Raw genomic sequence first — 15,230 nt, 5'->3', positions numbered from 1 at the left:
TGCTAAGAAACAACCTAAAGAGGAGATTAATAGAGAGAGGGAAAGTGAAAAGTGAAAGTCGCTCATTCGTGTCCGACTCTTTCCAACCCTGTGGACTGTAACCAGCCAGGCTCCTCTGTCCATGGAATTCTCCAGGCAATAATACTGGATTGGGTAGCCATTTCCTCCTTCAGGGGATCTTCCCGACCCAGGGATCCAGCCCAGGTCTCCTGCATTACAGGCAGATTCTCTACCATCTGAGCCATGACTGACTGCAAGAAGTCTCTCAGAAAGGGCAGCCTTGCTGTGGGAAGTCAGTAAATAGGTAAGTGATAAAAAACAATGAATAGTATTAAATACTATATTTTTTTCATGTGGGAGATTAAGAGTAAAAGCTTTGGGGTAATATACACTCTGTTTTGGGCTTCCCAGGTGGCGCCAGTGGTAAAGAACCTACCTGCCAATACAGGAGATGTAAGAGGCACAGGTTTGATCCCTGGGTTGGGAAGGCAGTATCCCTGGAGGATGGCAGTATGGATCCCAGTATTCTTGCTGGAGAATCCCATGGACAGAGGAGCCTGGTGGGCTAAAGTCCATGAGTTGAACACTACTGAAGCAATGCAGCACACACACAGACTCTGTTTGAAGGCCTTGCTTCAATAAGTTGAATTACCGCTATGCTCCTCACTTTCCTCTCCACTAAAAAGAAGGGAAATAGTACCGACTTGATCTAGTTTGAAGGTGTGAGATAATACATGAAAGCCTTTGGCTTGGTGCCTGGCCTAGTATGTGCTCAAAAAAGTTGTCAGTTGGTGATCAGCACCCAGCAGTAGCAGAGGTGGGCTCACCATCACTGTCCTAAGTAGCGTCACCAAATGCCATGCTTCAGGTTCAGTAAGAAAACCAGGGGAAATGGCAGTCAGAAGGGACTTGTCCCTTTCAACCTTCTGTATAATCTTCACTCCTCATTGCCACACCTCATGCCACAACCATAATTCCTCACAACTCATTGCCATCCCATCTTAGCTTCTCTAATGACTGGTGCATGGGGCTCAACAAATCCCTCGTGAATGAATAAAGGACTTGAGCATAGCAGACTTGCATCTTCTCTTTGCTATCTGGGTGATCTTCGGTGATTCTTTCAAGTTGTCTGACCTCCAGCTTTCTCATCTATAAACGAAGAAGGTTGCTGGGAAGAAAAAATGAGATGTGTTTAAGTGTATGTAAACTCACAGGATCTTGCAAATCATACAGGCTGAGCAAGTAGAGGTGTCTGCAAATGTGCACGTAAATGCACTCATACACACACATACACACGTATGACTAGCAAAAGAAAAGACAATCTAAAAACCAGTCAAATGCCAGTATTTCCTGGTGCAAAGAGAGGAAGAAGTAGAGCAAGAGGATTTGAGTCTTTATCAACTGGTGCAAAGATTGAAACAGGGGCTACAGAAAATTATCTTGTGAGGAGACGCGTGCTCAGCACCACGATTTGCCAGTTGCCCTCTGATCTCCACTTGGCCACTTTAATCCTGGCTGTCAGAAATTCTGTGGCAGCTACTTTCTCCCCAATACCTTAATGCTTCCTGCATTTACTCCTGGGTGGGGTCACCACCCTTCGGATGTGTCATTACTGTCTTGCACTGAACCACCCCCAGGTATAATGTTAGGAGCTCAAGTCCTATTTTGTTCCGCACCTGGTGAAACATACTATCCACAATTTCAAAAGTCTTATGACCAGATGCCCTTACTGGCACAGTGCTATCTGAAGATGAATCTGTGCTGTCCTTTACTCTCCTGTGAAGAACCACAGATGCTATGATGATCACTGTTTCAATACCTGAGGCAGTCAGGTTCATTGCCCTCTGCTTACTTATAAAGCAAATGTTAGGATAACCCAAGACAAAATTTGGAAACTCAGATGCTTTTAATGACTTCCTATCGGTCAGCCTAAAGGGATTCAACTCTGTCATTGCTGGGTACCTTGAACTATGCCTAATTCAAGTGCTGCGAAGTGGAAGCAGAACGAATATTGGTTTAGAATCTTATTCAGTGTAAACTATCCATCTGCCATTAGATTAGATGGCATGGGAAAGCTGGCTCAGTCATTTTTATACAAATAATTGGCTGGAAATCTAAGGATGCTGTAATTTTTGAAGCAGAGAGGCAAGAAAGTGTCATACTTACTAGTATAGCTCTTCCTAATCTGTTTGCATCCAAGACTCACCTCTGCCCTTCACTACCTGTTTGACCTCCAGTAAGCTCACTACCTACCTCAAGACTCAGTTTCCTCATCTGTGTAATGGGGCCAGATAGAACCTACCTGAGAAGGCTGTTATGATCTTTAAGTGAGACATGAGCAGTAAAGAAGCTAGTACAATGCCTGGAGGTTGAAAAATGTTGTTGTTGGTTTTCATAAATATTTTTATTAATAAAGTAACACCAACTTGCTTAATACTTTTTCAGACCCTACAATAGAACTAAAAACTGTGGGTGCCCAGCAGTTCCTTTAGTTTAATTGATGCAGAAGTGAAATGTTTAAAAGGCTCTGTTTAAGTGTTGGTAAGTTTTTAAAAAGAAAAAGGAAAAATCTACTCTCACATGGAGGTTTTTTGTGGATAGGCACAATGTAGTAAAACCCAATGAAATTAAAGTACCTCTTGATTGAGTCAGGCCAGCTGAGAAGGGCATTAGACATTTGAAATCAACAAATTGGATTTGGTCCTTTTGCAGTCTCAGCGATTGCTTCCTGACTAGTCCCTCACAAGAACAGAGGTAGGCCCATCAGCTTTCAGATTCCATCAACTGACACTATCTCTACAGAAGAGTTTCCCTCTTGTTTAGGTTCTGAATGAATGATATTTGCTTCCAAGGTTATTATAACTGATAAACATATGGTGACTCTAAAATCTCTCTCTCCAAAATAAAGCATACAAACAAACTGTTGCCTAGAAGAACCTTTCTGGTTAAACATATATGTTTAGTAATAAATGCCATCCCGTAGCATTCAAAGTGTTTAGTGACATGAATTATTGTGCTCAGACCATTTTCAGCTGACATGCTCTTTCTTTATAAGTGATGCCCACTCCCTTCCTCAGAACAGGCACCAGCATACAGCTTCACTTCTGTTTCCCCTTGGTCCTGATTTTATCCGTGTGGCTTCAAGCTAAGTACCAAGCTATAGATAATTGACATTAATAGGCACAGCAAATTTGTTAGTGATTTTTTTTTTGCCTTGTGCTTAAGCACCATTAACATTTACTGTAAGTCAATACAATAAGTTAGCAATGAGGAAAATGTTGGTATTCCGCTGATTGCATAGAAAAAAATTATTTTATTCTCCCCCTTCCTGCCACTCTCTGTATACTCAAAAATTGGAGACCCAATGTCTCCATGTGAACTGAGGGATCTGGCACGTTAGAAGTGTTGCAGATCCTGACAACCTGGACAGGAGGTGTGTATGTTTCTAAGTAGTCACCACAGGTGACATGGTCCTGCCTATTATTGTTTTACATGTTGTTTATTATAAGGGAATCTTTCCAGTATTGGTCTTCAGATAAAGATTCACTCCTGAGTATGTATCCAAAGAAAATAGTAATACAAATAGAAAAGATATATGCACCCTCATATTCACTGCATCATTATTTACAATAGCCAAGATATGGAAGCAACCTAAGTGCACATTAATAGATGAAAGGATAAAGATGTGTGTGTAATGGAAAGTTAGCCAAAAAAGAAATGAAGTCTTACCATTTTCGACAACATGGATGAACCTAAAGGGTATTACACTTAGTGAAATAAGTCAGACAGAGAAAGACAAACACTACGTGATTTCCACTTACATGTGGAATCTAAAAAACAAAACATGCTCAAACATAACAAAACAGAAGCAGATTTATAGATACAGAGAACAGGAGAACCATCAGGTGATTGCCAGAGGGAAGGAGGGTGGGAGGAGGAGAGAACTAAATGAGGGAGATTAACAGGTTGCAAAAAAAAAATGAGTGACAGGTATGAAATGTACAGTGTGGGGAATATAGTCAATAACTATGTAATATCTTTATATGATAATACCATGACTAGACTTATCATGGTGATCATTTTGAAACATGTAGAAATATAAAATCAGTTTGTTGTACAATGGGAGCTAATATAGTGCTGTAGGTCACTTACACTTCAAAAATGAACAAACAGATACATAGAAAAATCAGATCTGTGGTTACTGGGGGTGAGAGAGGAATTGGATGAAGACATTCAGAGGGTACAAATTTCCAGTTATAAAATAAATAAATACTAGGGACATAATGTAAAATATGATAAACATGCTATATGTTATATATGAAAGTTAAGGAAATAAACCCTAAAGTTGTCATCACTAGGAAAAATAAAAAAGATAAAAGACCCAAGTCTATAATCTGACCCGTAGGACCCAGCACTGAGGGTCTCTGGCTACTTTTCCATCTCATCCTACAACTTTCATATTCTCTCCTGCCATATTCCAATTTCAAGTCATATTTCATCATTTCACATGTGCTGTGCTCCTTGCTTTTGAAGAATCTTGGTACATGCTCTTTCATCTCTATTTTTAACAGTTTTATTGAAATATAATTCACATAGCATAGCATTCATTCATGTAAAATGTACTGTCGAATGACTTGTAATGTTTAACAGCATAAGGCTCCATCACCACAGTCAATTCTAAAGTGTTTTTGTTACCCCCAAAGGAAATCCTGTACCACTTAGCCATCATCCCCAGTTCTCACCAGCCAGCCCTTGGTGAACACTAGCCTGCTTTTTATTGCCTTAAATTTGCCTATTCTGATCACTCCGTTTACATGGAATCATGCAATCTATGGTCTTTTGCAACGGGCTTGTTTCACTTAGCATAATGTTTTCAAGGATCATCCATGTTGTAACATGTATCAGTACTTATTCCTTCTTATTGATAAATAATATTCCACCCTATGAGTATATACCACATTTTATTTATCCATTCATCAGCTGAAGATGTTTGATTGTTTCCACTTCGGGGCTATTATGAATAATGCTGATATGAACATTCTAGTACCAGTTTAGTACAGACAAATGTTACCATTTCTCTTGGATATGTAATATGTAGGAGTGGAATTGCTGGACCGTGCCATAGCTCTATGTTTATCACTTGAAGAACTGCAAAACTGTTTTCCAAATTATGGAGTTTCCTATTCTAATCCTATCTTGTTATTCCAGTCTAATCTTGCTAACTCATTCCAATTTTATAATCATTTTGATTATAACCATCCTACTGGGTCTGAAGTCATATTTCATTGCGCTTTTTTCTCCACTTTTGGTCTAGACAGTTTTCTACTCACTTTTCAAGTTGCAGCTTAAATAATCACTTCTACAAGGAATCTTACCTTGACCACCTCATCCCCAAACTAGTCTTGGGCTCCTCTCAGAAAAGCCATTTTTTCCCTCTAAACTCAAAGCTCAGCATGCGCAGAGCCCAGCCCATATATCTTTGTTCCCTACTTTATCCCCAGAATCTAGACACTGTGTGAACTACAAAGCTTCTTGTTAAAAATGAGTTGAATGAATGATCCATTACGTAACAGTGAGAAAAAAAAGGGGGGGAGCTCATTATCTGAAAATCACCTCTACCAGAATAATTGGCATGATTACCTTTTAAACTTATTTCCTTTTTCAGCATTCCCACAGACTCAACTACTGAGAAATATTTTAGTTATGTCTGGCAAGGGAAAGAAAGAGTCTCTACAGTATAACCATGATGAATGCTTCTATTTCCCTGAGTTTTACTGCAGCTGTACACTTTTCTGGTTTATAAGAAACAGGAGGAGGCTCAGTATAAATAAGCAAAATCAAGTGGACAATGTAAACATTTCTTTATTTATTTTTTAAGTCAAACAGTAAATGAAGAAGAAAATTTCTGAGACATAAGGGGGACTGGCGTTTCCTGTTTTGGTTGTCAACTAGGCTACGCTTCTAACAGTTTCAATTCAGTAGCTCTGGGACAGACCCCAGATTAAACATTTTTAGCAGGACTTATAGTTATGCTAGTTGTCCATGGGCTCCACTTTTTAAAAAATTCATCCTAGTTAATATTTTCAGTAATCAACAGAAGCAAATTAACATAACAGTTTAAAATTTTCTGGCCCTATTTACTAGCATTGTGGTTTAGCACAAATCATTTAATCTTTTTTAAGCCAGTATGTTCATGTATAAAGGGGGAATGGACAATTAAGTGCCTACATCATAAGGCTTTTTGTGAGCATCAGATGAAATAATACATATAAAACATAGTATCTGGCACATATATGCTTGGGTATATTAGTTGTATTGGTATTACTCTTTTATTATTTTTGTGTTATCTAGGGGAATGTACACAACAAATCTGTTTAAAGGAATTAGCTTTTTCTTAGTAAGAGAAATACTCCTTAAGCTTAAGTTGGGAGTTTATCAGGTTCATCAATGGTTTTATTATCGTTGTTCCTTTTGTAGGTGATTTTTCCAGATGATCCTTTACTGATGTTGCTTACTCTTGTTCATTTCTATTTCCAAGTTCCTTCCAATACTCGAGAAATGATGTAGGCATTTCTGAAGAAACCTAATTTTGGCTCCTATACTACTATCCTCCCAAATCTTATTTTTCTCTATTAAGTAATAGAGAAAGGGGAGGAGAAGGGGGCGACAGGGGATGAGATGGTTGAATGGCATCGCCAACTCAGTGGACATGAGTTAGAGCAAACTCTGGGAGATAGTGAAGGATGGGGAAGCCTGGCATGCTGCAGGCCATGGAGTTGCAAAATGTCAGACATGACTTAGAGACTGAACAACAATAATAATAAGTCGTTATAACCCCGAATGCTATCCTGATAGATCTTATTCTCTAAAATAGAAATTCTCAAAGTTCAGTCAAACTAGGGTCTATCAGTCATCTTACAGAATCTAGAATGTTCATTTACTTATCCAAGTCCTGTTTACTGAGTATCTAGCCAGCGTCAGGGATTTGTGATTTACAGAGAAGAAAATCAAGATCCCAAATCCAGGGGAGAAGGAAAAAAACAAAAACAAACAAGATAATACATCACCAAGGCAATGTAGCTGGTATTGAGTGATATGAATGACATTGAACAGGTTGATGTCATAGACATGTCTAAGGGAAAGGAGCTATTTTAGATTAATAGTCAGGAAAAGACTCTCCCAGGAGATGACATTTTGAGTTGTCACTTGAGTGCTGCAAAAGAACCAGCCATGGGCAATGTCAGGGAACAGAGTGATTGAGGAAAAGAGTCAGTGAAAAGACCCTAAACCAGGCCCTGATGGGTCATGTTTAGGAGTTAGGGTTTGAGTCCAAGTATGATGAGGAAGCACTGGAGAATTTCGGGGAGAGGATGTCATAATCTAATCCGTCATCGATTTCAGGTTCGCTTTCCCCTTCCCTTCTCCCTGTCTTTAATGTAATTAGCTACTGTGAAGCCCAGTGGAATGATATTTAACTGTAGTATCCACTGCCACAGTGCAACTGTAACCTCTATAAGTTCTCAGTGTCACAGAGGCTTGCCATTGTAAGGTCCCAAATCAAATCATTAAGATTTCTTGATATGAACCATTTTTAAAGCCTTTATTGAATTTGTTAAAATATTACTTCTGTTTTATGTTTTGGTTTTCTTGGCCCCGAAGCATGTGGGATCTTAACTCCTCAACCAGGGATCAATCCCCTGCATTGGATGCTGAAGTCTTAACCCCTGTACCACCAGGAAAGTCCTCAAGCTCACTTACTGGCATTCTCGCTTTCTCTCCTTGGCATGTTAATGATTCCCCTCTCTGGTATCTCTGATACTTTAGGTTGCACCAGGTGACCTTCGAGGTGCCCACCTGCGAGGGGAAGGAGCGACAGAAGGTGTCCCTGATTGGGGACTCCTCATCCTCGGCAGAGTTCTTCGTCACCGTCGCCGTCTTCGCCTTCCTCTACTCCTTGGCCGCCACTGTCGTTTACATTTTCTTCCAGAACAAGTATCGAGAGAACAACCGGGGTCCACTCATTGTAAGTGGTTTGCTTTATGAAATAATTTTTTCTGTCGTTTCTAATTTTTTTCTTCCAATGCTTCAAGGGCTTACCCGAGTCCTCAGGGCAGGTATTTGAAAAGCAATCACGTTCTTTTTCATCCAGATCCCTTAGATCTAAAATGGAAGCATGATGCCTGTCATTCTTTTGTGCCCCTGTACTGGAGAAGTATCATTAGAGCTGCTAGAAACTCTTCTGAAATAGATGGTTGGAAATCTCATGAGGTCATGGAAAGAGTAGTGAGGCTTGCTGCAGGTTTATTGGTAACTCCAGTATTATGGAGTTAATCGACCATTTTTTTCTCACTGGTTGTTTAGACAGCGTGACTTGTACTTACTTGAAATGTGTTGTCCCTCTAGTATATGATAGACTGGTCATAGAGTGGTTTAGTTTGAAGATGTAGCTCTCCGTCTCTGAATTTCAATCTCTCTCTCCCTCCCCCATCTTGTCTCTTTCCACCACCAACCCTGCTGACTCAGATGGTAAAGAATCTTCCTGCTATGCAGGAAACACCCTAGTTTGATTCCTGGGTCAGAAAGATCGCCTGGGGGAGGGCGTGGTAATACAGTCCAGTATTCTTGCCTGAAGAATCCCATAGACAGAGGAGCCTGGCAGACTACAGTCCATGGGTTCGCAAAGAGTTTGACATGACTAAAATAACCTAGCATGCACATACCACCAAACCACCCTACTTCCTGTTTCCTTACACAGTAGTTCAAGGACTCACCTGGGTGAAACCAAGCTAGTGGGTAAGAGACACATAGACACCTTGGGGGATGCCTCAACTCCTGGAGGGGTACATGTTGTAGATAACTTTAAAGAAATGTATTTCTCAGCCTTCACATGTACATTTGCCTAAAATTTATCTTACTGAGAATGGCCTGCTTCTGAAAATATCTTTCTTAATCACCTACTCCCCTTTTATAGAAGGAAAGTATCCTTCTTTTCAGCTCAGTTCCATTCAGTTCAGTCACTCAGTTGCATCCAACTCTTTACGACCCCATGGACTGCAGCACACGCCAGGACTCCCTGTCCATCACCAACTCCCAGAGTTTACTCAAACTCATGCCCATTGAGTCAGTGATGCCATCCAACCACCTCATCCTCTGTCGTCCCCTTCTCCTACCACCTTCAATCTCATGCAGCATCAGGGTCTTTTCAAAGGAGTCAGCTCTTCACATCAGGTGGCCAAATTATTGGAGTTTCAGCTTCAACATCAGTCCTTCCAATGAATATTCAGGACTGATCTCCTTTAGGATGGACTGGCTGGATCTCCTTGCAGTCCAAGGGACTCTCAAGAGTCTTCTCCAACACCACAGTTCGAAAGCATCAATTCTTCGGCCCTCAGCTTTCTTTATAGTCCAACTCTCATATCCATACATGACCACTGGAAAAACAATAGCCTTGACTAGACGGACTTTTGTTGGCAAAGTAATGTCTCTGCTTTTTAATATGCTGTCTAATTTGGTCATAACTTTCCTTCCAAGGGGTAAGCGTCTTTTAATTTCATGGCTCCAATCACCATCTGCAGTGATTTTGCAACCCCAAAAGATAAAGTCTGCCACTGTTTTCACTGTTTCCCCATCTGTTTGCCATGAAGTGATGGGACCAGATGCCATGATCTTAGTTTTCTGAATGTTGAACTTTAAGCCAACTTTTTCACTCTCCTATTTCACTTTCATCAAGAGGTTCTTTAGTTCTTCTTCACTTTGTGCCATAAGGGTGGTGTCATCTGCATATCTGAGGTTATTGATATTTCTCCCGGCAATCTTGATTCCAGCTTGTGCTTCCTCCAGTCCACCATTTCTCATGATGTACTCTGCATAGAAGTTAAATAAGCAGGGTGACAATATACAGCCTTGACATACTCCTCTCCCAATTTGGAACCAGTCTGTTGTTCCATGTCCAGTTCTAACTGTCGCTTCCTGACCTGCATACAGGTTTCTCAAGAGGCAGGTCAGGTGGTCTGGTATTCCCATCTCTTTCAGAATTTTCCACAGTTTATTGGGATCCACACGGTCAAAGATTTGGCATAGTCAATAAAGCAGAAATAGATGTTTTTCTGGAACTCTCTTGCATTTTCGATGATCCAGCAGATGTTGGCAATTTGATCTCTGGTTCCCTGCCTTTTCTAAAACCACCTTGAACATCTGAAGTCCATGGTTCACATATTGCTGAAGCCTGGCTTGGAGAATTTTAAGCATCAGTTTACTGGTGTGTGACATGAGTGCAATTGTGCAAAAGTTTGAGCATTCTTTGGCATTGCCTTTCTTAGGGATTGGAATGAAAACTGACCTTTTCCAGTCCTGTGGGCACTGCTGAGTTTTCCATATTTGCTGGCATATTGAGTCCAGTACTTTCACAGCATCATCTTTCAGGATTTGAAACAGTTCAACTGGAATTCCATCACCTCCACTAGCTTTGTTCGTAGTGATGCTTCCTAAGGCCCACTTAACTTCACATTCCAGATGTCTGGCTCTAGGTGAGTGATCACACCATCGTGATTATCTGGGTTGTGAGGATCTTTTTGTACAGTTTTTCTATGTATTCTTGTCACCTCTTCTTAATATCTTCTGCCTCTGTTAGGTCCCTACCATTTCTGTCCTTTATTGAGCCTATCTTTACATGAAATGTTCCCTTGGTATCTCTAATTTTCTTGACACAATCTCTAGTCCTATTCTGTTGTTTTCCCATTCTATTGTTTTCTTCTATTTCTTTGCACTGATCACTGAGGAAGACTTTATCTCTCCTTGCTATTCTTTGGAACTCTGAATTCAAATGGGTATATCTTTCCTTTTCTCCTTTGCTTTTCGATTCCCATCTTTTCACAGCTATTTGTAAGGCCTCCTCAGACAGCCATTTTGCTTTTTTGCATTTCTTTTTCTAGGTGATGGTCTTGCTCCCTGTCTCCTGTACAATGTCACGAACCTCCGTCCATAGTTCATCAGGCATAGTTCATAGTTCATATAGAGCTTCTCCATCTTTGGCTGCAAAGAATATATTCAGTCTGACTTCGGTGTCGACCATCTGGTGATGTCCATGTGTAGAGTCTTCTGTTGTGTTGTTGGAAGAGGGTATTTGCTGTGACCAGTGTATTCTCTTCACAAAACTCAGCCTTTGCCCTGCTTCATTCCGTACTCCAAGGCCAAATTTGCCTGTTACTCCAGGTGTTTCTTGACTTCCTACCTTTGCATTCCAGTACCCTATAATGAAGAGGACATCTTTTTTAGGTGTTAGTTCTAGAAGGTCTTGTAGGTCTTCATAGAACTGTTCGACTTCAATTTCTTCAGCGTTACTGTTCGGGGCATAGACTTGAATTACCGTGATACTGAATACTCTGCCTTGGAAATGAACAGAGATCATTCTGTTATTTTTGAGACTGCATCCACGTACTGCATTTCGGACTCTTTTGCTGACTGTGATGGCTACTCCATTTCTTCTAAAGGCCCACAGTAGTAGATATAATGGTCATCTGAGTTAAACTCACCCATTCCAGTCCATTTTAGTTCGCTGATTCCTAAAATGTTGACGTTCACTGTTGCCATCTCCTGTTTGACCACTTCCAACTTGCCTTGATTCACGGAGCTAACATTCCAGGTTCCTATGTAAAATTGCTCTTTACAGCATCAGACATTGCTTCCATCACCAGTCCCATCCACAACTGGGTGTTGTTTTTGCTTTGGCTCCATCCCTTCATTCTTTCTGGAGTTATTTCTCCACTGATCTCCAGTAGCATATTGGCACCTACTGACCTGGAGAGTTCATCTTTCAGTGTCCTATTTTTTGCCTTTTCATACTGTTCATGGGGTTCTCAAGAATACTGAAGTGGTTTGCCATTCCCTTCTCCAGTGGGCCACATTTTGTCAGAACTCTCCACCATGACCTGTCTGTCTTGGGTGGCCCTCTGCAACATGGCTCATAGTTTCATTGAATTAGACAAGGCTGTGGTCCATGTGATTAGATTAGTTAGTTTTCTGTGATTGTGGTTTTCATTCTGTCTGCCCTCTGATGGAGAAGGATGAGGCTTATGGAAGCTTGCTGATGGGAGAGACTGACTGAGGGGGAAGCTGGGTCTTGTTCTGATGGGCGGGGCCATGCTCAGTAAATCTTTAATCCAATTTTCTGTTGATGGTTGGAGCTGTGTTCCCTCCCTGCTATTTACTTGGGGCCAAACTATGGTGGAGGTAATGAAGATAATGCTGACCTCCCTCTAAAGACCGCATGCATGTACTGCTACACTCAGTCCATGCCCCAACCCTGCAGCAGGCCACCACCGACCCACGTCTCTGCTGGAGACTCCTGGACACCCACAGGCAAGTCCGGGACAGTCTCCTGTGGGGCCCCTGCTCCTTTCTCCTGGGTCCTGGTGCACAAGGTTCTGCTGTGCCCTCCAAGAGACTATTTCCCGGTCCTGTGTAAGTTCTGGCAGCTCTACAGTGGGGTTAATGGTGACCTCCTCCAAGAGGGCTTATGCCATACCCGAGACTGCTGCACCCTGAGCCCCTGCCCCTGCGGCAGGCCACCGCCGACCCGTGCCTCCACAGGAGACGCTCAAACACAGTTCTGGCTCAGTCTCTGTGGGGTCGCTGGGTCCTGGTGCACACAGGTTTGTTTGAGCCCTCTTAGCATCTCTGGTGGGAATGGGGTTTGATTCTAAACGCAAATTTGCCCCTCCTACCATCTTGCTGGGGCTTCTCCTTTGCCTTTGGACGGTGGGGTTTCTCCATGCGGCCGGTCTAGTGAAGCGCAACCGCCGCTCCTGACCCTGGACATGGGGTATCTCCTCATGGCCACCACTCCTGACCCTGGACCTTTTACATCCCAAATTTTACATCCTTCTTTTACATCCCAAATGTTTCTACGTGGTACATTGTTAGGTTGCAAAACACTGGAGGCGCTGAAAAAAAAAATGGACAATTTGAAGTATTGGTGTTGCACTGACAAAAGTGACCGATTCAAATGCCTAGGTTATGTATCCTTTTGCGTAAGAAGGTTTCCAATTTTTTCCTTTCAGTAAAATAGAAAGTCTTAATCTACCGATCAGCGGATAGATCATTAAAAAATAGTTTTTGATGACAGATCACTATGTGATCTGGAACGTATTACTCAGAATAAATTCAGAGAAACTGATGGCATCATTATAATAAAACCCCATTCATTCTCATCTACTCACTTATGCCAGCAAGCCTTCTCAACACATCTATACAACAAAAATTAGAAATAAAATTTATGCTGAATCATGTCCTATTTTAGAAGTAAATAATATGTGTCCCTCAAAAATGCATAAACTAAAAAAAAAAAGCATAAACTAGTTGAAAAAAAATAAGCCCATATAATTCTAGTAAAAATTTTACTTTTAAAATTTAATAATTATTAACATTTATAATACATTTATGTTGTTTTGGATTATTATGTGCATTAATAATATTTTTAATGATTGCCCAACTCAAAAGAAATTTTTGATACTTAAAGCACTAGGGTTATGGGTAATCAAAAAGTAATTTAAATTTAGATATGTATTTTTGTTGCAAAGAAATATAACAGGATGATTGATAAAATCCTTCCCAAGATAAAAAAATAAATAAATACATGTTATATGAGGCTGTGAATCTTTGTAGGAAGTATAATGGAAATACAAGTTCAAAGAGAACAAAAACAAATGTAAAATTTCCAACTGTTAAAGAGGTGTTTGTTTATTAAATTTTAAATGGGTAATAAAGAGTATCAACTAACAATTTATCTAAAAATGGATACAATAGAGGATATTTTTAAATATCATTATTTATGTGAGAAATTGCATTCTTGCAACTGTTTAGACTTTTAATAAAAAGAAAAATCATATGTCAACTTCATCCAAATGGAGTTTTTACAAATTCTTTTAAGGAGTATGTGAGTGAAATAAATTTTACAGATCTATCATCTATATATTAGGGCTTCCCAGGTGGTTCAGTATTAAAAAATTCATGTGCCAGTGCAGGAGACACAGGTTCAATCCGAAGATCCCCTCAAGTAGAAAATGGCCACCAACTCCAGTGTTCTTGCCTGGAAGATTCCACTGACAGAGGAGCCTAGCAGGCTATAATCCATGGGGTCACAAAAATGTCAGACACAACTTAGCAACTAAACAACAAGAATCTATATATTATAGAGACCAAAGCCTTAAAATAAACATGTTTTGAAGGGTCACTGGGAGAAACCCCTATTTGTGAAATGTCATGATTAAGTTTAAAGGACTGGGGGGAAAGATCAGTTTTACAGCACTTCAGCATGTTACTGTGGAAAAAGAACAGTAAATCAGCAGAACTCGAGCCCCTGGACAAATGTCTCCCCATACACAAATTGGAGCTATTGGTCTTAATGATTTTAAAATATCTCTGACAGTATCACCCACCTTGGGCTTATTGCTCCCTGATATGCAGGTAGATACACCAAAGAGGTCAAGATGTGTGTGTGTGTGTGTGTGTGTGTGTGTGCACGTGCACCCATTCCTGGATACATGTAGACACTCTCAAAGAATTCTAAAGTCTAAGGAAATACTCTTGACTTCCAGAGAGAAGAAACTGACTCAGCTGGTTTGCCCATAAAGTGGGAAAAGTTCTGTTTTTTTTATATGAAACTACATTCTCCTCATACGAAGTGATCTTGGTGAAGCCGTGCTATTTTATCTCTGTGTAAATAGTCTTTCCCATCAAGCAGGATATAATGAAATCCTGAACTGTGTACTACATTGAGTAGGCTTTATTTTATTAGTTTGTAGAAGAAGGGGAGGAGTGGAGAGATAATTCTAGTAATAAAAAGGAAAAGGCTCCTAGGTGAAACTTCGGTGATATTAAAAAACCAATATGCTCATTACTTAGCAGATGAAAGTTAATTTAAAAGTTAGCCCAAATCCTAAGAGTCACAGAGGCAAAATGAGTGTAGACAGTCAGCATGACCATTTGCAGCTGCAAATAGCAAGCCTTTCCATTTCTAATCCCACCATGACAGGGCCTCACCCTTAACTGTGAGTCAGCTGATTAAGGCCAGTCCACAGCGTGAGCAGGATCTCAACAGGGTGGTTCATACCTAAGAAAACCTTCAAATACTGAGGTAACAATAATTGTACTTTTTAAAAAGCCAACCCTATTTATTAAAAAAGATAGTTCCTGATCAATACTTGTTCCTCTCTGACCTTGGTGCTACTTTT

The 15,230-nt window shown here is 40.5% G+C and overlaps 1 protein-coding gene across 4 annotated transcripts in view; it reads left to right on the top strand.

Moving 5' to 3' along the window:
• Positions 1-15,230, top strand: part of SYNPR (synaptoporin) — a 378,090-nt gene that overhangs the window by 229,451 nt on the left and 133,409 nt on the right. For all 4 annotated transcript variants that reach the window (XM_070455754.1, XM_070455757.1, XM_070455756.1 and 1 more), the window contains exon 4: positions 7,825-8,023. In XM_070455754.1, the coding sequence (XP_070311855.1) occupies positions 7,825-8,023 (199 nt within the window). The remainder of the gene's footprint in view (positions 1-7,824; positions 8,024-15,230) is intronic.

The sequence above is a fragment of the Odocoileus virginianus genome, chromosome 26 (assembly GCF_023699985.2).
Source record: "Odocoileus virginianus isolate 20LAN1187 ecotype Illinois chromosome 26, Ovbor_1.2, whole genome shotgun sequence".
In the NCBI taxonomy this organism is placed as follows: domain Eukaryota; kingdom Metazoa; phylum Chordata; class Mammalia; order Artiodactyla; family Cervidae; genus Odocoileus; species Odocoileus virginianus.
The sequence above is the reverse complement of the archived record's forward strand: the minus strand, read 5'-3'. Positions and strand labels throughout refer to the sequence as shown.